Source organism: Vombatus ursinus, unplaced genomic scaffold, assembly GCF_900497805.2.
Source record: "Vombatus ursinus unplaced genomic scaffold, bare-nosed wombat genome assembly UNPS02014778.1, whole genome shotgun sequence".
NCBI classification, from domain to species: domain Eukaryota; kingdom Metazoa; phylum Chordata; class Mammalia; order Diprotodontia; family Vombatidae; genus Vombatus; species Vombatus ursinus.
The window spans coordinates 36,429,600-36,453,548 of record NW_020954556.1 but is presented as its reverse complement, the minus strand read 5'-3'; the positions used below and the strand labels follow the sequence as shown (position 1 = coordinate 36,453,548).

The window sequence follows — 23,949 nt, the reverse complement described above, 5'->3', positions numbered from 1 at the left end:
CTTCATCTTAACTAGCACAGGGCCAAGTAGTGATCCTTGAGGGCACTCTGGAGGAAGTCTCTCAAGTTGGCATGGAACCATTGATGACTACCTTTTGAGTATGGCCATTCTACTAGTTTCAAATCCACCTAATTCTAGTATTGCCTGGTTCACATCTATTTCCATAAGAATGGCATAAGAGACTTTGCAAAAAAAAAAAAAAAAAAGTAAATTTGAATTTAGGCTGCATTATGAGAAGCACAATATCCAAGAACAGGGAGATGATAGATACACCATATTCTGCCGTGGTCAAGCCACATCTGGAGTATTTCTGTGTCCATTTGTTCAAGGAGACTGGTCAGCACCTAGAGACAGGCAATCAGAATGCAGAAGAGTTTCAAGATCATGTCATATGGGGACTGGATGAAGGAAATGGAGGTGTTTGATAACGAAAAGATGTCCTAGACGGGACATGACAGGTGTTTTCAAGAAGTTGAGAAGCTACTATGTGGAAGAGGAGTTTTACACTTGTTCTGTGGGCAACAAGGGGCAGAACTAGAGACGATTATAAGCCCCCAAGAAGTAAATTTAGCATTGATATAAGGAAAAACTATTTAACAATTACAGCTATTAAAAGTTGATAGGCTGCACCTAAGCAAAATTTAGACGAATAATTATCAACTTATTGAAGAGGAGACTCTTATTTAGGTATTAACTGTATAAATTGTCTCTGAACTACCTTCCAATTCAGATTCTATAATTCTCTGAGCAAATAATACATTTTGTGCTTTGATTTTTGCAGTATGAATGGTTGGATCAATCTTTTTTGTATTGCTGTAGATTTTGTTAAGCAGGGTTTTGTAGTATTCTAGGTCTTAGTACACTGTTATCACCAAAAAGGAGAACTTGGAACACTTCATCAACTGAGGGTTCTTTTACTTGAATTCTATGTAGGTCATTTTCCATAATATCGCAAAACATCTTAGGTAAACATGTTTGTTTTATGATTCACTTGACACTAATCTCAATCTATTTTTGAACAAAGTTATTTCCATACTTAGGTCTGTCATAGTCTACATATGATGTTTAATATATGTATGAGAAACTTTCTTTGAGAAGAACCTTCAAAATGACATTTGTCCTACCAACTAAAATATTTCAAAAACAGACACAATTGGGTTTATATTTTTGGCTGATCTCAATTACATGATCATAAAGGTGTGGTGTGCTTCAGAAAGATAGTTGAGAAAGCATTCCTGTTCATTCCGGTGCCTTTTTTTTTTTTAAATCAAGGATACTTCAATGTAAGTATAGACATTTTCACAAAGATTACAGAGATGAGAAACTAGGTATACAAGTCAGTAGTTGGTGATACCTTTTTGGTTGTCTTGCAAGGGCAGGGAGATAAACCACTGTTTGTGATCTTTTGTATTCTTTCATAATCTTCCCTCTTTGAGCTATCTTGAAAAATGATTGAATGCCTTTAAAATTATGTCACCTCCTGCAAGTATTTCTTCTGTAATTTTTTTGTTCAAGTCAAGGCACTCTTCCTAACTTTATCTTTTTAATGCCAATGCCATTTCCTCATATTGTACACTGGCTTGTGATCTACTGCCACAGTCTTCAAGAACAAAGGATCACTTCCATACCAGGATGAAGCATCAAAGAAAGACTTTTGTGAAAGAGTCCTCGAGATAATAAAACCCCTCTGAAGCATCTTAAAGAAACACATGAAAATGAAACCATCAATGCCAAATGAGTCAAATAATATGTTATCTTCCCTAACTCCCTCCACCTTAAACCCCATCCTCAACCATATCAAAATGTAAAATCAAAAAACAATTTAGTCAGATGAGTGCATGTATAGTTAAGACTTTTAAAATCCTATTTTGGAACTTGAAGGGACTTTACCAATTATCTACTCCATCTCCTTCATTTTACTGATGAGGAACCAGTTTTACTAAATTATTTTTAGCTTTGTTATTTGAGATATATTCAAACTGCAGCTAGGAAAAATTCTGTATTTCCAATATTAAAGGCATTTCTACATTTAGCTACATCTGCATAACAGAGAATCAGAGCAGGAAGGAACCTCAGAAACGATCTAGAGCAGCTCATTCATAAGCAAGAATTCACTTTTCAAAAGTGGTAATCTAGCTTTTCCTAAAAGATCTCTAAGGAGGGGAAGTAAATTACTACCTCCTTAGGCAATCAATTCTATTTTTGGATGGTTCTTAGTGTTAGAAGGTTCTTCCTTAAATCAAGGTGATTCTATAGCTTCCTTATATATGCTCTACACAACTTTTACCTATTCTTGGAGCCAAACAGAACCAGTCTAATCACCTCTTCCATAACAACCCTTCAATTTCTGAAGATATCTATCATGTATAACCAGAACCAATCTATTCAGGTTCAAATTTCCCAGTTTCCTTAATCAATCCTGAGAAAGCATGATCTTGAAGCTCTTAAGGACAGTGGGCGTTCTCCAGCGTATCAATGTCCTTCCAAAACTGTAGTGCACAGAATTACATTTAAGACTCCAGATGTGGTTTGACCAGTGCAGAGCACATCAGGATTATCAACTTCCTAGTTTTGGATACTATATATGTCCTAATGAAGCCTTAGAATCACTGTTGATTCATACTGAATTTACAGTTCCCTAAAACGCCAAGATTTTTTTCAGATGAATTATAAAGCAATGCAACATTCACCTCATACTTGAGAAGTTTAATTTTTTAAAACAAATATAAGGCTTTACATTTATCCCTATTAAAATCCATCTTATTAGATTCAATGTCTTGTGGCCTCTTCAAATTCTCAATGTTTTCTTAAATCTTGATTCTGTCATCTACTGCATTTGCAGATTTGATAAGCATGCCATCTATGCCTTTATTCAAATTGTTGATAAAAATGTTAAACAACACAAGGCCAGGCACAGATGCCTAGGCTACTCCACAAGAGACCTACCAAGTTGACCTGGAACAATTAATAAATTTTTTTGGGTCTGGCCATCTGACTAATTCCACAGACACCTAAGCCTACTTTGCTTTGCTCACATCTCTCCTTTTTCATAGTTTTCTTGGTAACCTGGTATGTAGTTCATCTGGGCCTGGTAACTAAGCCATTAAGTGCAATTAGGTGCTTTATTACTTTCTCCCTATTTATCTTGAGTTTCAACTTTCCATTAGCCACTTTCGTTCTTTCTTTCTCAGGCCAAAGGTGATTTTCCTTAGCAGAGGAAACAACTAAAATAAGGCTTAAGTTGTTCTGTCTTCTATTTTCAGTTATCTTTGTCCAAATCAACCCAAGTCAACAATTTCCCTTCTACAAACCTCCCTTTCTCCCTAATATAGCTTTAGAAAATAAAAACCCTAACCTTTATGTCCAGGCATAAAATTTAAAAAATTAACATCAAACTATGAGAAAAACTGCTTTTATAAAGGCTTAATGAAAACTCATACCTTCAATCTCTTTATGATAATATGAAATAGAACAGAGTATATCTTCCTTCTGGAAAATTATTTTTTATAGTAGTCCTTGGTTTAAAAAAACAAAAAAGGACTGACACCAAAAGAATAATGACTCGATTTCATCTATTCTGAACTTCAAGAATCAGTAACTTACCAATTCACGCCGTTTATCATCATCTGTAGCTTCATCTGTTAACTGTGCAAAAACTTCAGACAAAAATTTCTCATCTTCCTGCATAATAAATAATAATTAATATAAAATAGTAACAAAACATGATTTAGAAAATATAGGATTTCTTAAAGCAACAGCACTTTTCTTAAATCATATATAACATTTCAGAGTGGATCTAAAATTCCAGGGTACTTCCAAATAACAAGCTTTCTATATCATTCAGGGGCAAAACCACCAACATTTAAGTTCTCTATTTAACAGTACCATACCATAGTCAATAACTCCAAACTATTAGAAATATAATAATTATACAGATTTGATTAGACAGCCTCTTATATCTCTTAACTCTCAAACTCTGTAATTAAGATTCACAAAGCAAAAGTGTTTCTGAGTGGCCAAGAAGAGGGCAAAAAGTCCGTGTACATTTCACTCACAGGCAATCCTTTAAGTCCTTACTCGGATATACTTTATTCTTATTCTAAACACAAGTTTAACAAAATATATTATATAACTGTTTCTCAGGCCACAACCGATTATAAAGTCAGGGTGGTATGGACAAGTGCTACTAGGAGGGAGGCACACTGATAATAGCAAAAACAAATGTTGACAGCCTGACCTTGAGGAAAGATAGAAAAACTATCAAAAACAGATACAAAAAGTAAAAAACAGTATCACACTGGAGCCATTTAGTATAACAGCAAATAACACCTTTTACAGAAACACAGTATAATTGATATTTACAATGATGAGCTGGAGTTATAAAAAATTTATATTCAATATGCTAAAAAGGAAAATATATAATTACTATGCAAATTTTCAGCAAAAACTGCTTTAAAAGTTTTGGCATTTTTAGGGTTCAGAATACTCATGTAGATGACCACCTCATTCCTCAAATAACCAGGTAAATAAGATAGTAATGTATAATTTTATAAAGATTAAAATGGGGTTCAAGTTACTTATATATTCATATTAGCAAAATCCAATTATACCATGACCTTCAAAATACTGGGGATGTACCTCAAACACTCCTACCAGACCTCACCTGGGAAGTCAACATCACAGATGTTAAACCATGCTCATGTGTGTGAGTGCATGTACACAAACACACAGAGCCACTGTCAGGAACTAAAATGGAAAAATAAATCACTGGCATGACCCAGTAAGACACATTAGTTACACTAATTTATCAATTCATCTTTGGCCTTATTTTAATCATCTAAAATAAAAAGTTTCATTAAGGTAACTTTTATTTATCTACAAAGTAATTCTTTCAAACCTCAAGGGATGCCCAAGTTATATAATCTCCCTGTGCCTCAGTTTCCTCATTTGTAAAAATGAAAGTGTTATGGCCTCTAAGGTGTTTTCTTAGCTTTAAATCCATGGTCCTCTTACTATCTGTGTGATCCTGGGCAAGTCGCTTAACTCTGATTGCCTCACCCCACCCCCCCAAAAAAATCTATGATGCTGTGATTCTTAGTCTTAGCAGGATGGGAAACAAGTCCATGTTTTACTCTATCTAGGACATTTCGTGACAATATAAAGTTTAATAATATTCTGACTCTTTTCAACCAATCTCTTCCACCTTGACCCTCATCCTTCTTCTTTCCAGGTGGAAAAGTCCTAGCCTTTTCTTTTGATAAGACTTTTACATAGAAAATGTTCTGTTCTCTTCATCATTTTGGTTGCTTTTTGCTTTATCTTTCCCAGATCCATCACATCATTCTTTTTTTTTTTTTTGGTTAGGCAATGGGGTTAAGTGACTTGCCCAGGGTCACACAGCCAGTAAGTGTTATGTGTCTGAGGCCGGATTTGAACTCAGGTCCTCCTGAATCCAGCTGCCCCCCCATTACATCATTCTTAAATTGCATTAATTAAAACCACAGAAATGATTGTAGATACATCAAAGTTTTGAAAAAGAAAAAAAATTGTTTGCAAAGTTATTTCTAGCAATATATCTTTTTTGACCATAACAGTACATTGGGCTGACCTAGTTAGGGAGCCAACAGCCTACCATGATGGACAACTACCTCAGAATAGTATATTTATAAGTACAGTTTGCGTTACTTTTCCTTAAATCCTTAAATCTCAAATTATCAAAAGTTGCCAAATTTGCCTCTGTTAGGCCTTATCAATTTTATTTTCTTCCAGGTGTTTATGAATTTCTTTTCTTTAATATAAAAGAACTCTAAAAACAAATCCTATTTTTTACAGGGATTACATATTATCTCTTTTATGGCTCAACTGAAAGAAAGCATCATGACTGGACTTTTCTCCTCAACACCAAGAGAGTTTGTGTTAATTACTAGGTCTATACCCAAAGAGACCAAAGAAAGAGGAAAAGGGCCCATATGTGCTAAAATAATGATAGGGGCTCTTTCTCGGGTAGCAAAGATTTGGAAAATGATAGGGTGCCCATCAATTGGGGAATGGCTGAATAGGTTATGGCATATGAATATGATTGAACACCATTGTGCTGTAAAAGAGGATGATATCAGAAACCTGGGAAGACTTGCATGAACTCATAGAGAATGAAGTGAACAGAACCAGGAGAACATTTCATACAATACCAGCAATACTGTAATGACATATTTAAAAATACTTAGGAACTCTGACAAGCATGGTGACCACCCACAACTCCAGCGTACTCACAATGAAAAACATGCTACCCACTTCTTCGGCAGAGAGGTGATGGACTTACAGTGTAGATTAAGACCTTTTTTTGGCTGGGGGAGACACAGACAGACACATGGCCAATGGAAGAATTTGTTTTGATTGATTAAACATCTTAATGACAAGATTTTTTTTTTTTTTGCTTTCTTGGTAACAGAGTGGAGGGTGGTGGAATATGGATGGAAGGGAGAGAAGGTGAATCTTTATAAAGATCAAATTTAATTTTTAAAAAACTGTGCTGAGGTAGGTATATCCCCTTGCTTGTTGCCTTTTATGCTAACCAATATTAAGGATGTAGTCTGTATGGTAGAACACATTTTCTGCTGAAAAGCTGCAAGTTCTTTACAGGGTTCAAACCTGTGATCTTGGCTTCATTTAATCATAGTCTGATCAATTAAAGACAGATGAAAGTTGGTATTTCCAAGTCACATTCAACATCCAACATAACTCAACAGAGGCACCTCAGCTGCACTATGTTAAAAGTTCAAAAGTTGTTCTCAAGCAGAGTTTAGATCTTATAGCTAATAAAAATCATTAAAGGATATTCCTCATAAAATTTCTGGTTCTAGTCATATGTCTTGGTAGTATCTTCTCAATTTGTAAAATCTCTTCAGTCTCGATATGACCCCCCCAAAAGGACAAAACTTCACCATTAAAAAGAGGATGGCTGAGTCCTAGGGGATAAGAATTATGACACTCAGGAAAGTAGGAAAAGCATACACTAAGAAACCTGGACCTTCTATTTCAGTGGTCCACTTTTTGATACCCTGGACAAAGCATGAATCAATTATCAAAACTAGTTAAAGAGAACATAGTTCCACTCTTAGAGAAGGTCAGTGCAAATTTCTAAGGGGGGTGGGGGTGCTGACAGGAAGGCAACTGTCCTACAGAGAATTGTAATGAATCATGGCTTTTTCAAAACAAAAAGGCCAAGCCTTGAGTGAAACTAGCTATCTTGAGTTGTATCTAGGGTTGAGTTGTACAACTAGGGTTGTATCTAGAAGTTATCTGCATAAAGATGATAACTGAAATGAACTGAGGTCACCAAGAATAGGGAAAGGGGCTCAAAACAGAGCTACAAGATATACCCGCTGTTAAAGGATTGCCTATGAGTGATGAAACAACAAAGGAGACAGATGGAACAGACAGGTAGGAAGATATCTGAGAGATAGAGAGAGAAAGAGAAAAAGAGAGAGTGAGAGCAACGTTGAGGGGGAGGGAGGCATGAATCCAAGAAAAAAGAACAGCTGTACCACGTAGAAAGGTCAAGAAGGATAAGGACTGAGAAAAGTCAATCAGTATTGGTAACTTTGGAGAGGACAACTGCAGTGGAGTGATGAGTTTGGACATCAGATCACAAGGGCTCGAATAGAGATAAAAGCAGAAATAGAGGCAAAGAAAAACCAGTTTTTTCTAGGAGTCTGACCGTGCAGGGGAGCAGTAATCCAAGACAGAGCAAGAGGTAGATAGGATCTTAGAAATCATTCCACTCCAAAGTATTTTAAAACTTAGGTAAAGCAAAACATCAGTTAATAAATATTCAAGTAAGAAGACCTCTCAAATACTTAGCATTACTTTAAAATTCAAAGGTACATGAGGGAGAACACATACCACCAATATGTCCCAATTATAACCTCAACAGCTCTCTTCTAAGCCTTTACACAAAAAATGTTTTGAGAAATCATTTTGAAAGATTCATTAAAATTACTCAACCTCAAAGACTTGGCTAAATTCCACATCTTGTCAGAGTTGAAGGGACAGACCTAACGAGTACTGCTCCTATTTTGGGGGGGAGAGGAGGAGGAGGAAGCACGAGATACAATTATCTATTTTTGGGAAAAAGATGGACAACCAGAGGGTATAGTAGAAAATGTACCAGGCCTGAAGTCAGGAAGACTCCTCTTCCTGAGCTCAAATCTGGCTTCAGACATTTAGTTGTGCGATACTGGCTAAGTCACTTAACCCTACTTGCCTCAGTTTCCTCATCTGTAAAATGAGCCCAAGAAGGCAATGGCAAACCACTCTAGTGTTTTTGCCAAGAAAACCCCAAATGAGGTCATGAAGAGGGGGACACAACTAAAACGATTCAACATTTTTAGGAACAAGCTTTCTCAATTAAAAAAGAGAAGATAGGCTGATTTCCTGTTCCAGAAAGAAGAGGATCTTACTTTGCAGTTTCCATGGAAAATATATCTCTATCTTGTTACCGTTTAAGAATTTTTTACACTAAGACTTTGAGATACCCTGTATAAATGAAAGCTTTGAAATCTAGAGCTTTTTAGATTTGGCATCACAGGCCCCTCTAGAATGCCAGAAAAGACAAAAAGAAAACCTGTTTGAATGGAATCAGTAATAATCAAGAACACTGTGGCAGTCATTCTAAGGAAAACAAAGATTTATTAACCACTTACTATATGCCATGCATTGTTCCAGATATGTGCTATATCTGTCATACAGCAAAATATTTCATCAGGAAAAAAAAAACTATTTTTTCTTCTAGTAGTTATTAAAAGATTTGCCTTAAATACCCTTACTCTTCCTATCCGGTCCCCCTCTAGGAAAGCATAATCACAGCTTCCAGGATAATGTAATCTTATTGAGGGTAGGGACAATTTCATTTTTATCTTTGTAGCTAACACATTTATGGTGAAACCTGGCTTTAAATGCTTGTTAATTTCTTGCTTTGTAAAGGAGAGATCTTATTTGTAATTTTTATGGGAATCATTTCCATCTTATGAACTTTTATTTTCTTAATTGGAATAGAATTAAATGAATAGATATACATAGAGGTGACTATTCCATAATGTGTTGCATTAGGGCCTCATAAGCACCATGCTTAAGAGTTAACCAGCCTACACATATTACAATTCAGCATGATTATTACATTTAGATTACTGGACTTTACTTAAAGACTTTCTACTTTGTTAGGCTGTGCCAGAGTTTGTCTTTGAAAACCCAGGGTCACTTCCATTCCTTGATAAGATATCAGAACAGGGCAGAAAAGCTCATTAATTGACTCTGTATTTTTTGCCTGAGGACCAAACAAATTAAGTTGAGAAGCTCATCATCTGGTTGATCCCATTTACTCAGCCACAGTAACTCTGGAAGAACATTTACTAAGTTATAGAAGGCTTATGATCTACTAGAGGAGGGAGTACTCACCAATGAAACACGTCCTCACATCACTGAAGTATTGATACTTTACATAGAATTTGTTAGAACTCTGTGCAATGCGTCAAGCTAATGATTTCCTTCTTACCTACTGGTACTCATATCAACACTAGTTAGTAGTAACATTACTTAAGTAGTACTAGAAAGACTAAGGTTACCATTTCCTGGTTTAAATACCATTTTAAGAACTGAAGTATGTACCTAGGAAATAATCCCTTAAAAATTACATTATTAAACTAATAGATGATGAAGGCTCTATAAATACCATAAAACCTACAACACTAAAGTTTTCTTTGAAACAATCATGAACAAGACTACTTATTTTTTGATGCTCTATTTCAATTATATAATAATAATAACCTACTAATTAAAAAAAATGACAAAATGCCTGACTTTCAAGTATTCAAAATATTCACAGATCAAAATGAAATGTGATTAGCTGGGAGAAATTATTCTAAAAACATCTAAGACCATGGTTGATTTCTTCTGTATTCCTTTTAGGCACACTCAAATGCTGATGTAGAAATACATCTAAATTACTAAATGACAACCTGAAAACCAGAAAGTGTTGCACATGGAAACCTTTATACCATATCTAAGTCTAACCTGGCTCAACTTTCACCTTTCTGGAACTAAAACTCAACTGGCCATCTGCCAGCTGATGAAACAACAGTCATACTGTTTTTAGCACAATAATATCCCAAAGTTGGACCTGTGGGAGGTAAAAGGAGACTAAAGCCAGTTTTCCTCTTTACTAGGTTACCAAAACCTTTGGAGTCATGAGAACATATGTTGTAGGTAATGAGATAACCTGGCAAAGGTGGGTCACGTAGTCATTGCTATGCTGATCAACAACTGGCTCTCAAAAAAACCAAAATTACACACAACATTTTTAAAGTTTAATTTACATTATTAACTTTCTCCCTCCCTTTCTTAAGGCTAGACAAAAACAATAAATCAAGCACTAATTTCTCATGGTTGCTGATTTCTGAGGAGTAAATGCTCACATTAAAAATTTAACAATTGGCTATCATTTGAGCCAGGATGAGCTGGCTTCAGCACACTATTGGTCACAGTGGGATATTAGAATGAGGGATAATGGTTGGTTGACAGAATCACAAAGAGTGCCTCACAAAACAGTATTAATTACATAACTGATGTTTAATAAATATTTGCTGCCTGATAGGTAAGAAACCAAAGGTAAATTATCAAGTTAATAATTATCATGAAGCATTATATATAATGCAGTAATTGAATCACTTCTACTTTTGTCATTAAGATTCAGCAGATTAATAAATTTTATGTGAATATCCTTTTTTTAAACCCCCAAATATAAAGACCAAATCAACTGCTTGTCATCTATATAACTTGATTTTTTTAAAAAAGTTAAAAATAAGTAACATCCCCTCTCCCCATTAGTCAATTATCACATCACATTATTAAGTTATTTAGATACTTATAGGTTATTTTTTTATCACTACGGAATGTTGTAAGAATCCAGTTTCAAATGGCTACGTCAAAGCACACAAATATAAAAGGTGATATGATTTTAAAACAGTCAAAACTGCTGAGAATTGATCACATCACAAGTGACAAGTAACAAAAGTTATATAGTTGTAACAGAGCATATAAAAAGTTATAATAACTTGGTAAGCACTAAATGTCTCAAAATTTTCTCATACTCACTTACCTGCAACATGCTGACAATCTCAACTTTGTTGAAGAAAATAAAGGAAGTAAGAGTAGAAAGAAAATTCTCTTCAAAAACAGATGGCGTTGGCAAAATGATGTCCTGAATGTATTGTACCCTGTAAGTCTGATGGATCTTTTGCCTAAGTTCAGAGTCTGTTATTGGTATAACTTCTTTAAATTTTGCTGTTTTGGTCAAGAATTCCCTATGCCTTTTTGGCTGAGCCAAAGCAGGATCATACTCAAGGCATCCCACGACATCCATAATACACTCATCAGAAAACATCACCTCAAATAGAGTTGCTTTATTTAGGAATAATATTCCTCTAATTATTTCATACAAATGGTGTAAGCCTTCAGTGTTCTCTAGGTTCTCACAAACTTGGAAAAGCTGCAGCAGTTTTTTAATATAACCTTCATTTTCCAAGGCCAGTGCTAACTTTTCCCTACGAATAGGTGAGGAGAGAACTGAGGTAACTAAGTCAGCAATCTCTTCAAGTTTGTTGAGTTCACATGTAGGCAGGTCAATTAAATGACTCGTTTCAGGCATTTCTTCAAATCGTTCTTCTTCTGACTCATCAATGAGGTCCTGAGTGACTTCTACTGAAGGGTCTTTACCCTGAACCTAACAATAAAAACAAGCAAAATTGGTTATTTCCTCTTAAACAAGAATAATATTTTGAGAAACAAATTCTAACAATAATTGTGTTTAAGAACACGTCAAAATTAATACATCAAGATTTTGATTTAAAAGTCAAAGCTTACTATGTTCTACTGATAAAGCCTTTGAGAATACACGGTCAGCTCCATACCACAACGCTCATTGGGAGTATGTAAGTTTACGGTGATAAAATTGTAAACAAAACAAAATAAACAAAAAACCCCCCCTATATTAATTATTTTAAAATGTGTAATTATGAAAAATTAAGCTATTCTAACAAAGAATTAAAATACAAGTTGCCTCAAGGTTCTTTCTCTTAGAATGTGAAATCACCTTTTCTGGACCTAAAAACATCAGACATTTCTTGAAGAAGTCACTATACACCATTTCCATTACAATAAGAATATTTATGTTTGCCTCAGACTTAAGGCAATACAAATAAATATACAAAATTTCTTGGCTTGTAAAGGCTTCTAAAGGGCTGTAAAAGTGATATCTTCATCTAACTTCATTTTATTTGCTTTGAGGAAGTATGTCTCTCATTCAAGGTTGGTCCTAAGATAACAAGATAATTAACCTAAACACTTTCTTGATAATACCTATGAGGACCTGAACACATTTTATTTACCCAGTGAACCCAGGCAAAATTCCAAACCAAAATGAGGGAAAGCAGGCCTTTAGTGAAGTAACACCACCTTAAAAAATTATCTGACAAGTGCTATTTAATAATTTTACAACAAAGTCTCCAATATCTATATTTAGTTAAAATTCTACTCTAACAACATTACAATTAATAGTTTTGTATGCATGCAGCTTAGGTACGAAGTGCATAGTATAAGTATTATTATGTTGTTAAACTGAATTCCAGGCAAGAAATAGGACTCTACAACTCCAATAATAGTAGAAGAGCAGAAGTGAGTCTGCCATAACTCTTCTGTCCTGTCACTAAGTGGCAATCTTTAATTCCCTTCTTATTATTATTTACCATAAAACAAGTCCTAACTACCCACCAAAAAAATGCCAATACTTCAAGTTTCTATAATTTTTATCATTATGGGAACTCCCTAGGGCAAGACACAGATTCTATGACATACAAATTAAGTCATACATTATTGCCAAAAATCCGGAGCAATTAACTGACTTGACCACAATCACATACCCATCAAAGGCCAGCAGGGGCAATATCTGAAGGAAGGTTCTGTATTATTCTTAAGTTCACCACACACAGCCTCTCTCAGTCAACAAGCATGTGCTATGCTGGGGATACAAAAGTGAAACCACTGTTCTTTTCCTCAATAAACTCACATTCCAATGGAAGAAAGATTAAGAAAATGTACATTCAAGTCAATACAATATGGATGGAAGGTACACTCAGTGTGGTGATGAGAAAGGGGACTAGGAAAAGCTTCCTATAGAAGGTAGGATTTGAGCTGAATCTTGATATAAGCCCAGGCCATAGGTGAGGAGAGAGAGCATTTCAGGCATGAGGGAAACTCAGTGCAAAAACATGCAGTTGGGAGATGGAGTATTGTGCACAACGTAGATTAAGTAGGCCAGTACAGCTGGATACTGGAGTGTATGAAAGGCAGCAGAATGTAAGATGTATGGAAAATTAAGAATGGGCAAGATTATGAAAGGCTTCAAGTGACAAACAGAGGACTATATTTATTTCTGGAGTTAACAGGGAACCATTAAAGTTTATGGTGAGGAGGGGAAAGGAGTGACATGATCAGACTTGAGATTTAAGAAAATCATTTTGGCAGCTGAGTGGAAGATGGATTGGAGTAGGGAGAGACTTGAGGCATGAAGATCAATTAGAAACATCTTGCAATAGTCCAGGCAAGAGGTGATGAGGATCTACACAAGGATAGTAGCTGTGTATGTGGAGGGAAAGGAACTATGAGAGATTTTATGAAGGTAAAAATGACCAGATTTGGCAATATTCTGGATACGTGGGGTGAGAGTGAGAAACTGAGTATGACACCCAAATTGTGCCAGGAAGGATGGCTGTCTAGAGAGACCAGTGGTGTCAAATTCATGACCCCAAAATTCCTCACTCCACCCCTACTCTAATCAGATTAAAATGTTACTGGAAAATGTTTAACAAAATGGAAAAAAATACAATATATCTTAACATTAATTTGTGGTTTTCTAAATCAATATGTAGCAGCAGGGATCTATTTCAATTGGTCTAGATGACAATAATAGAGGAGTTTTCAAGACAGGATAGTTTAGGAACAAAGATGATGAGTTTTTATTCTGGATGTGCTAAATTTGAAATGGCTATGAGATATTAAATTTGAGAAGTCCAAAAGGCAGTTGGTGAGGCAGAACTGGAGTTTAGGAAACAGATTATACAACTAGAAATAGAGATCTGAGAATTATATGCATAAAGATGCTAAGTGAACTCATCAAGTGAAATCACAGAGAGTGGGGGTTGTGTCATGGACTCTTTTGGCAATCTGGTGAAGCCTATGATGCCCTAGTGCTTAGAACAGTGTTGGCACATAGAATTTAACAAATGCTTATTGAACTGACTTCTCAAAATGTTTGCTGCATACATTTATACTTGAAAAGGCATGCTAAATTTCAGTTAAAGCTTAGTGAAAATAAAGATGTAGATTTTTTCCCCCTGTACAAGTTTCTGAGCCCTGAAATGTACCTGCAGACACATTTGGTAGAGAGAGAGGAAAGAGAAGACAATTCAGCATTAGAAGCAGAAGAACACACACACACTCTCTCTCTCTCTCTCTCTTTCACTCTCTCTCCCCCTCCCTCCCTCCCTCTCGGGATTTAGGGTAGAATGACTGAGCCAGAAAGGAGACCATCTTGGTCACACAGCAGGTGCTTCATAGATGCTTGAATTATTTTTACAGGTGGAGAATTGTTAATAGTCTTAGTGTTTAAGCTATCATTAAGCTACACGTTGATAGTTTACATTTATACTCTGTTATTTAATTTCTGGAAAAGTTAGTTTAAAATTTAACTGTGTACCACAAGAAATTTTATGCTCTCTCTCTTTGGTTTGCAAACCTCAGAGAATAAATTTAGACAGTAAAGCAGATACTATGGATCTAAAGTTACCTATATGGAATCATGTCAGAGTTCTGGCTAGCATTAAAAATTTACTATTATGGCGAACAGTTGATATGAAACTTTTGAAGTACTGCTAACAGATGAATAATAACAATCCATCTCAGATGCAGAATCCAAGGAAATCAAAGTTAATTCTTTTTAAGAGTATTTTATTACCCTTAACATTATTTCTGCTTTACAGATCTTGTTTATGAAAGAGGCACGTGTACTTTCATAGTAGCACAAAAACTTCTAACATAAAATAGGTCACATCTAGATGCTATAATACATAAAATGCTTCGTGGCTTACAAAGCATTTTCCTCAATAAGTCTGTAAAGATTGTAAAAGGTTTAGTGACTTGTCTAGGGTCACATAGCTACTTATTTAGTAGTTATTTGCACAGCCAGATGCTAGCCATTGAATGAGATGTAGTACAACTTAAAGACTAAATTGAACACTAAATGCCTTGACAAAACTGACACCCAAAACTTAAAAAGGAAGTTTCTTTCATCCTTATACTACACCTATAGTCTGTTTATCTAGCATATTAAAACTTTGGATAACCAGAATACTCAGAAAATAAGTAAACTCTACTAGATGGTTAAGAACACAACTTTTTTCCTCTTAAAAGCATTCTTAACTTTATCTTAAATTATTACACACACATTCCTATCCTTTATTTTACTTAGGGTGTAAGCCTGTGATTTTGTTAGTACGTGAGTTCCCCAAGGGAAACAATACAGATAGGCAACTCTTCCGTCACTTAAAGAGACTTGTATTGTGCACTAGAGGGTGAATTATTTGTCCTAGGAGAGAAAGCCAGGATGTGTCAAAGGTAGGATTGGAACCAAGGTCTTCAAAATTCTGGGTAGGTTCTGTATCTAATACTCTGCACTGTGCCTTATACTGAATATACTAAATATACCTTACCATTTTACTGATGACTCAAGGTCTTCATCATCAACAGTAATTATTGTACTAAAAGACAAAGATCCTCTCAGATCCAACTGAAGTATGTAGAATTGTTTGTGGCTACAAAATGTTCCCTAGGAATACTTTGCTTTTTTTTGTATCTACATTTTGTGTTTTCTGCCTTCTGTATCATTACTTCTTATTTTCCCGTAAGTTGAGTATGCCCCTTTCCCCTTCTAATTTAATATAAGCTTGTAAAATAGACAATCAAGCTTGTTAGGTCTATAAAGAATGGTGGGAAAAGCTCAGAAGGATATTTAATGGTCTATTTCTGAGTAAAATTTTAGTACATGAACTCAGTCACATGTGTCTTGGCCTTTCTCAGGATCATTCTGCTTTTCCTAGTTCTTAGTCATGTAGGTGAAGGTGCCAGATAGCTATGCTGCTGTTAACTCCCATACAATGGTTTTCATAAATATTGTAATAACTACCAGGATATTACCCTTAAGTTCAAAGCAGTTCTTCAACTAGACATACAATTGTTTTAGGCCAAAGGTATTCTCTGCTTAATGGGAGTTTACTTAAATTAATTCTCAGGGAATCCATAAATAATGACACAAAAATAGCAGCTCATGATGCTAGAAGTATAGATTCTCATTTGTTTCTCCAATTAAATAGGCAATGCAACTATAACCATCATCCTTATTTTAGATTTGAAGAAATAATTTCATAGTGTGACTTGCTTAATGTCAGAAAGGGAATTCCATAGCAATGGGGAGATTCAAATCAATTCTCTTGTGTCTAGTGCTGTTAATGCCATAGCAAGCTGCCTCAGTTCAAAGATAACAGTTTCTATTTACATTGCAATTTAAAAGTATAAGGTACTCACAAAAATCTCATCAGACCCTAATATTCCTGTGAGGCAGGATTATTTTTTGTTTTGTTTTTGGTTTTTTGGCTAGGGTTAAGTGACTTGCCTAGGGTCACACAGCTAGTGAGTGTTACGTGTCTGAGGCCGGATTTGAACTCAGGTTCTCCTGACTCCAGGGTCAGTGCTCTAATCCACCGCACCACCTAGCTGTCCCCCGAGGCAGGATTATTAAAAGTGTCACTATGTCCATCACATGAAAGGCAGTGTGGAGAAGTGGATGAAAAGCCCACCTTGAAATCAGTAAGACCTGGATTCAAATTCCCCTGTTCAGAGCCACAAATGGGCTCTGAAATCCTGGGTAATTCACTGAACTTTTCAGAGTCCTAGGCAAATAATATAAGTTGTAAAGAAGGTTCTGGCCTGTACTTATTGAGGGAAGTTTCCTTATCTGGGAATTCCCTATACAAATAAAATAAGAGGTCCAGTCCTATCCTTACCTCCATCACACTTATGAAACAACTGAGGCTCAAAAAGGTTAATAAACAGTATGTCCAAAACTGCCAATAAGTGGCAGAACCTAGATTCCAACCTGTCTTCTTACAAGTCTAATGTTCTTTCTATTACATTATACTGTAACAACACTCTTTGGACTTAAAGAATTTGGGATCCAATGACATACTGTGCTGTCCCTATTGCCTGGAATGCAAGTAGCAAGTTAATATATAACAGTGATTGACGGATCGTCAGACTCTTTTGTCCAACAAACATTATTTCAGTTTGAGTGTAGCCTAAATGCAACAGGAACAATATATAAGGCAGGCTGAGGCTGAATAACTACAAGTGTACAATGTAAATCAATGGATAAATAGAATCTAATAAATTCACTTTACAGAAAACTTACGGCATGCATTTACTTTCCTACTTAAAGGGGTATGTGTACTATGAAATGAAAAAAAGGACATAAGCAGTAAATGGGTATATAATGAAACTGCTGATAAAATTGGAAGGCATAAAAGAAAAAGGTAGAACAGTTCTAAGATTATCAAAAGTGAGGTTTCACCCCAAATATAATATGGTTTATATATTACTGGCTATTATCAGACTAATTACTAACTTCAAAAGGAAGCTACAAAAAAGCCTTTGATCAAAGTAGCTAGAGAAAGGATCAGAATAATAAATACAGTCTAAGCTATGGATCTGTTAAGATATGTTGGAAAGTCAAGCCATATTTTTCAAGGTGTGCACTGCTGCCAAAGCTCTACATTTAACATCTAATCTCACTCTCCAAAGTGGAATAGTTGGAATGATAAGAAAAATTAGGGCTCTCTTACTATCACAGTCTACATAAAAATGCACTTAATTTTAAAAATTAAAAAGATTTAGGCTTTATTTATATAGCTTTGTGGATAAAATAATATTTTCTAGATGCCAGTGGAATTCCCTCAATGAGGTTTTTTAATATGTATTTTTGTAATGCTCTTTAAACAGAACATCTTTAAAGAGCCTAAAGAAAGTACTATTTAAAGCTGTTGATATTTCAAGAGCTTTAGGGGCTAGATGATACTGAGCATAAGATGCTAAGGAGTGGGGCTATAAACCTAAGACAAGATTCAGTTCAATTCAGCAAACATTAAGTACTTTTGTACTTAATGCACATAAGTGTTGGTCAATGAAGAAGGCACAGTAGATAGTGTGCTGGGCCTGGAGTCAGAAAGATCCGAGGCAAATTTTGCAGCTGTGTGGAAAATAGATTGGAAAAGAAAGAGCCTAGAAACAGAAGACTAATTAAGAGGTTACTGGAATAATTCAATTAATAGGTTTTTATTATGAAGATAATTATGAAGATTATGAATTATGAAGCTAAATCAAGTTATGGTATATGAATGTGATGGAATACTATTATGCCATAAGAAATGAAGGTGACAATTTCAAAGAAACCTGAGAAGACTTGTATATACTGATATAAAATGGAGTGGAATTATGAGAAAAATTAATACAACAACATTACTGTAAATACAAACAACTTGGAAAGACTTTAAAACTCTGATCAATGCAATGACCAACTTTGATTTACAGGATTCACTGATGAAGTATGCTACCCATATATGAGAGGTAATGAACTCAACAGGGCAGACGGAAACTTGAGGGATTTATTTTGCTTCACTATATGTGTCTGTAACAAGGTTCTTGCTTTTCTTTATTTAGGGGGGAGAGGAAAGAGGTAGAAGGGTGGACAAGATGGATTTTTGTTGATTAAAAAAAAATTGAAAAGTTAAATTTTTAAAAATTGGGCCTGAACTAGGGTAGAGGTTTTGTGAGTAGAGAGAAGTGGGCTGGTGTGGAAGTAGGCTAGAGAGACCTTGGCAACTGTGAGGGACGATTGGGTGAGACTGACTCCAAGGTTGGAGACTTAGATAAATGATTTGGTGCCATCAACAGAATTGGGGAAGTCTGGAGGAGGGCTGGCTTTAGGGAGATATACAAGTTCTGTTTTGCACATGTTGAGTTGGAGATATTTATGGCACATCCAAGTGAGAGATGTCCAGTAGACAGTTGGCAGTATGGAACTAGATCAGGAGAGGGATAGCAGTGGATTTACAGAGATGTAAATCACCTACATTGAGATAATAACCAAACCCTCAGAGCTGATGAAATAACCAAGAAAGAAAATTTAGAGAGGGATAAAAATTTAGAGGCAAAAAAGAGGGTTCAGGATGAGTACTGGGGAAAATCTACATTTAATAGCTGGGCTCCAGAGGACAACTCAATAAAGCAATTAAAGTCATAAAGGTTGTTAAAGAAGTCCAGGGAAAGAGTGTGTAGAAGGAAGAAATGGTCAACAGTATCAAAAGCTTTAGATAAGGAATGAGAAAAGACCACTGCAGTTAGTATTTAAGATATTACTTATAATACTGGAGACAGAAATTGAAAAAAGCTTTAAGGAAAACTAATTGAACCAGGATTTGTCACCCAAATAAACTTGCAGAGGGAATAGGGTGGCCTTTTACTATAACTATTCTTGATCAGTACAGCAGGTACTCTACACTTACAGGACCTGGGTTCAAACCCTTCCTCTTGATGCTTACTCCCTGTGTGGCTTTGGGCAAGTCACATAACTCCCTGCGCCAAAGTATCATCACCTCTAAAATGAGGGGACTGGATTAGACATCCACTGGGCCTCTCCAGTTCAACATCTATGATCCTATACTGCCCATACTGCTAGTGGAGAAGCCAAGAAAACACATGACTGTAGCAGGATACCCAGCATTGCCCCAGATTCTTCTAATAGCTGGGGAACAACTAAGGTGCTCAAGTAAGGGTTCTTAAACCTTACTTATATTATGAGCCACTTTGGCAGTCTGGTAAAGACTATGGACCATTTTTCAGAATGTTTATTGCACACATCAATAATTAAAAGAAATTCTAAACTTTAGAGGTTAATGGGGGAAAAAAAAGATGTAATTTTTTTCTCCATCAAGTACACAGACTCCATGAAATCCATCTGTAGATCATCTCTACCCACCAAGCTTAGAACCTAAGGTTAAACAGATAAGCCAATATCTTTTTTTTTTTTTAACCAGAAGATTGACAAGAAAATAACTGTAGTGCAAGAAATGTTCTGTACTGCACTGAGACCTAGGTTCTAGTCTTGGCTTTGTCATTACTAGTTGTATTACCTTAGATAAACTGCTTGAGTAATTACATATGTCATACATGAACTTCCCATTTTCAGAGAGTACAATAAAGCACACTTATTAAAACTTTCATAGTCTTAATTTAACTACAAGGAATTTCAGTGTCATCATTTCAAATCAATGAGCACCTATTTAGTACCATCTATACAGGATGTTCCAAAAGTTTTAGTGAAGTTTTAAGGCTTTAGCAGTTTAAAAATGCACTAAGTGGGGCAGCTTAGGTGGCACAGTGGATAAAGCACCAGCTTTGGAGTCAAGAGGAACTGAGTTCAAATTCAGCCTCAGACACTTGATACTTACTAGCTATGTGAACCTGGGCAAGTCACTTAATCCCCAATTGCCTCACAAAAGAAAAAAAGAAAAGGAAAAAATGCACCAAGATTTTTGCAACACTCTATACATCAGGCACTGTGCTAGGTATGAGGGATAAAATGACAAGAAAATCTTTACTCTAAAGGAGCTTACAATTCTACTGGAGGAGACAATTTATACATAATATAATTATATACAAAATAAACATAAGACAAAAAAAAATAAAAATAAATACAAGACAAATACCCCATATTTATTTCCCTATTAGAATGTAAGCTCTTTGGGAGAAAGAATTATTTCATTCTTTTAATTTATATCTCTAATATTTAGCACAGCATCTAATATATAATAAGTATTTAATAAATTCTCTGTGATTAATGGAAAGTAGTTAGATAGAAAGGCACTAAAAGAAAAAAGACTTCAGGGAGAAGATAGTACTAGAGTTGCATCTTGAAAGGAGATGAGGAGGAAGTGAGTTCCAAGCACAGAAGACAGTGAAAATGCCCAGAGTTAAGAGATGAGTGTCTTGTACAAGGAACAAAGAGGAAGAAGGCCAGTGTCAGCGGATCAGAGTACCTAGAGTGGCGTAAGCTGTAAGAAGACTGGAAAGGTTGGAAGAGGCCAGATTAAGCATGGCTTTAAAAGCAAAACAGAGAACTTTATATTTGATCCTGGAGGTAACAGGGAGTGTTTACTGAATAGGAAGGAGACATGGTCATCATATTTCCACTTCAGGAAGATAAACTTGACAGCCGAGTGGAAGACAGACTGAAGTAGGAAGAAGCTTGAGGCAGAAAACTATTGCAATAATACATATGTGAGGTGATGAGGGCCTGTACCAGGGTGGTAGTTGTTACAGAGGAGAAAAGGGGAAGTAGAAGAGAAATGTACCAATTGATAGGACTTGACAACCAACTGATTATTGGGGGGGAGGTGAATGAAAAGTGACGAGCTGAGGATGACACCTAACTTGCCAGCCTTTGTAAATGGGAAGATCTTTGACAATAGGGGAAGCTGGGAAGAGGGGAGGAATAGAGAGGGAAATATAATTAGTTCAGTTTTAGATATGATGAAATTAAAATTTTGAATTTGAAGATGTCCTATAGAAAACTGCAGATGAGACTGGAAGTGGAGAGGTTAGGGTTGAATAAACTGATCTGAGACTTACCTGAATAAATATGATAACTGAATCTATAAAAGCCAATAAGACAACCAAACAAAACAATATAGAGGGAGAAGAACTATCTGCTGGGATTCTGAACATGAAAATTTACTGTTGTTCTTTTTAACCAGTTCTGTGCTTTTTTTTTTTTTGTGAAGGTAGCTCCCAATGATGAACTTCCTCTACCAATGCTGGTTAGCACCTTCTCTGAAAATTATAGTAGTAGAGGGTTACCTGGACTATTGACAGATTAAATGACTTGCCTAGTATATGCACTTACACACAATTCTTTCTGACGCTGAAACTAATTCTCTATCTGCTGCATCATGCTGCCTTTTAACTGCAAATGATGAAAAAGAATTTCCATATTGACTGTCAGATCCAAAGAACAGAAGATTATTAACGCTTTATGCTATTCATTAAATTCTATCCTACCAGAAGTTTTAAAATGCTTATTTACATCTAAAAAAACAAAATCAAAACCTCTCTACAACCAGGCTCATTGTAAAAACTTTATGATCATTAATAATAAAAGAACCATACCTGGCAAATTTTTTCCCAGATCTCATCACAACCAGCCTTCTCCTGAAAACTCAGAGCCAGATCGTAGTTTTCAGCTTCTGACCAAACAATTAATGTATCCTATTTAAAAACAAAGATTTTTTTCTTAAAATTTACACATGAAAATGTATTCAAGTAATGCATGTTAAAGAAATTACTCAAGACATAATTAAAAATCAAATGTAGTTTTAAGAAAAATTGGTATACATTAAATGGTAAGAAATAATAAGCAGAACACTAAAAACATTCAAGTTATCCGTTCAGGCATATGTAATTAATATATGATTTTCTTCATGGACAATTTCTAAGATTAATCTATATTGTATCATTCTTTGAATATTAAAATTATTTCAGAACAAAAATAAGTAGTTCTATATTAAATAAACAACTTCCTAAAACAACATATGCTATAATGTTTTGTTTTTTTTAATCCTTGATAGGTATGCAAGCTGGCTGGTAAAATTATGCAATAGGCTGATGTTTGTCATTGTTCTCCAGCCATCTCCCTTCCTCACTTCTTAAAGCCAACCAACCTGTGTCTTGTTCTTTCACTTAGCAAACTAGCCACTAATTCTTGCTAAGGTACTAAAATAATAATTGCAGCTGACATTTGCATAAAAAAAATCATAAAACGTTTTACATACATTTTATTTGATCATCACAAGCCTATGAGATAATTTACTAATAAACCCAATATTTTAAAAAATAAAGACAAAAAAAAACAAACAAACCAAAAAATAAATAGAGATTAGGCTCACAGAAAGTGACTTTCCCATGTCACCTATTAAATGTCAGAATAAGGGAGGAGTCTTAAACCACGTCTTAAAGTACAATCTCTCTTAATATCTGGGGAGAACTGTAGTCAGAAAACCATTCAACATAGATAACACTGAAATTGCATTGGTCTAAAGATATTACCAATATTATTTGGATAAAGAGCCACCTACTTTATTAATAAAGCCAGGTCTGAACATGGCAGGTCAAGTTATACAAAGCAGTTTGTAAGTGGCAGATTTAAAGATAGCTCACGGGGGCAACTAGGTGGTGCAGTGGATAGAGTGCTAGCCCTGGATTTAGGAGGACCTGAGTTCAAATCCGGCCTCAGACACATTAAAACAAAACAAAACAAAACACAACACTTACTAGCTATGTGACCCTGGGCAAGTCACTTAACCCCACTGCCTAACTAAAAAATAAATAAACGAATGAATGAACGAATGAAGATAGCTCACCACATCTTCCTTCACGCATCCCTTGGCTTCCAGAATCATAAGGGAACTTTCCTTTGAGGATGCTACAGGGTCAACTTTTTTTTTTTTAATTTTTAGGCAACTGGGGTTAAGTGACTTGCCTAGAGTCACAGTTAGTAAGTGTCAAGTGTTTGGTCTGAGGCTGGATTTGAACTCAGGTCCTCCTGACTTCAGGGCCAGTGTTCTATCTACTGCGCCATCCAGCTGCCCCCAGGGTCAACTTTTACAAATGGTTCATACTTATAGAGGCCTCTTCAAAGAGTAGCTTGCTTGCTTTGTACAAAAGATTCGAAAACAT

General features: G+C 35.5%; 1 protein-coding gene across 3 annotated transcripts in view; it reads right to left on the bottom strand.

Moving 5' to 3' along the window:
- Positions 1-23,949, bottom strand: part of PPP4R3B (protein phosphatase 4 regulatory subunit 3B) — a 79,271-nt gene that overhangs the window by 34,678 nt on the left and 20,644 nt on the right. For all 3 annotated transcript variants that reach the window (XM_027865148.1, XM_027865149.1, XM_027865150.1), the window contains 3 exons: positions 22,384-22,482; positions 11,153-11,776; positions 3,604-3,681 (listed from right to left, as the gene is read on the bottom strand). In XM_027865148.1, coding sequence (XP_027720949.1) covers positions 3,604-3,681; positions 11,153-11,776; positions 22,384-22,482 — 801 coding nt within the window. The remainder of the gene's footprint in view (positions 1-3,603; positions 3,682-11,152; positions 11,777-22,383; positions 22,483-23,949) is intronic.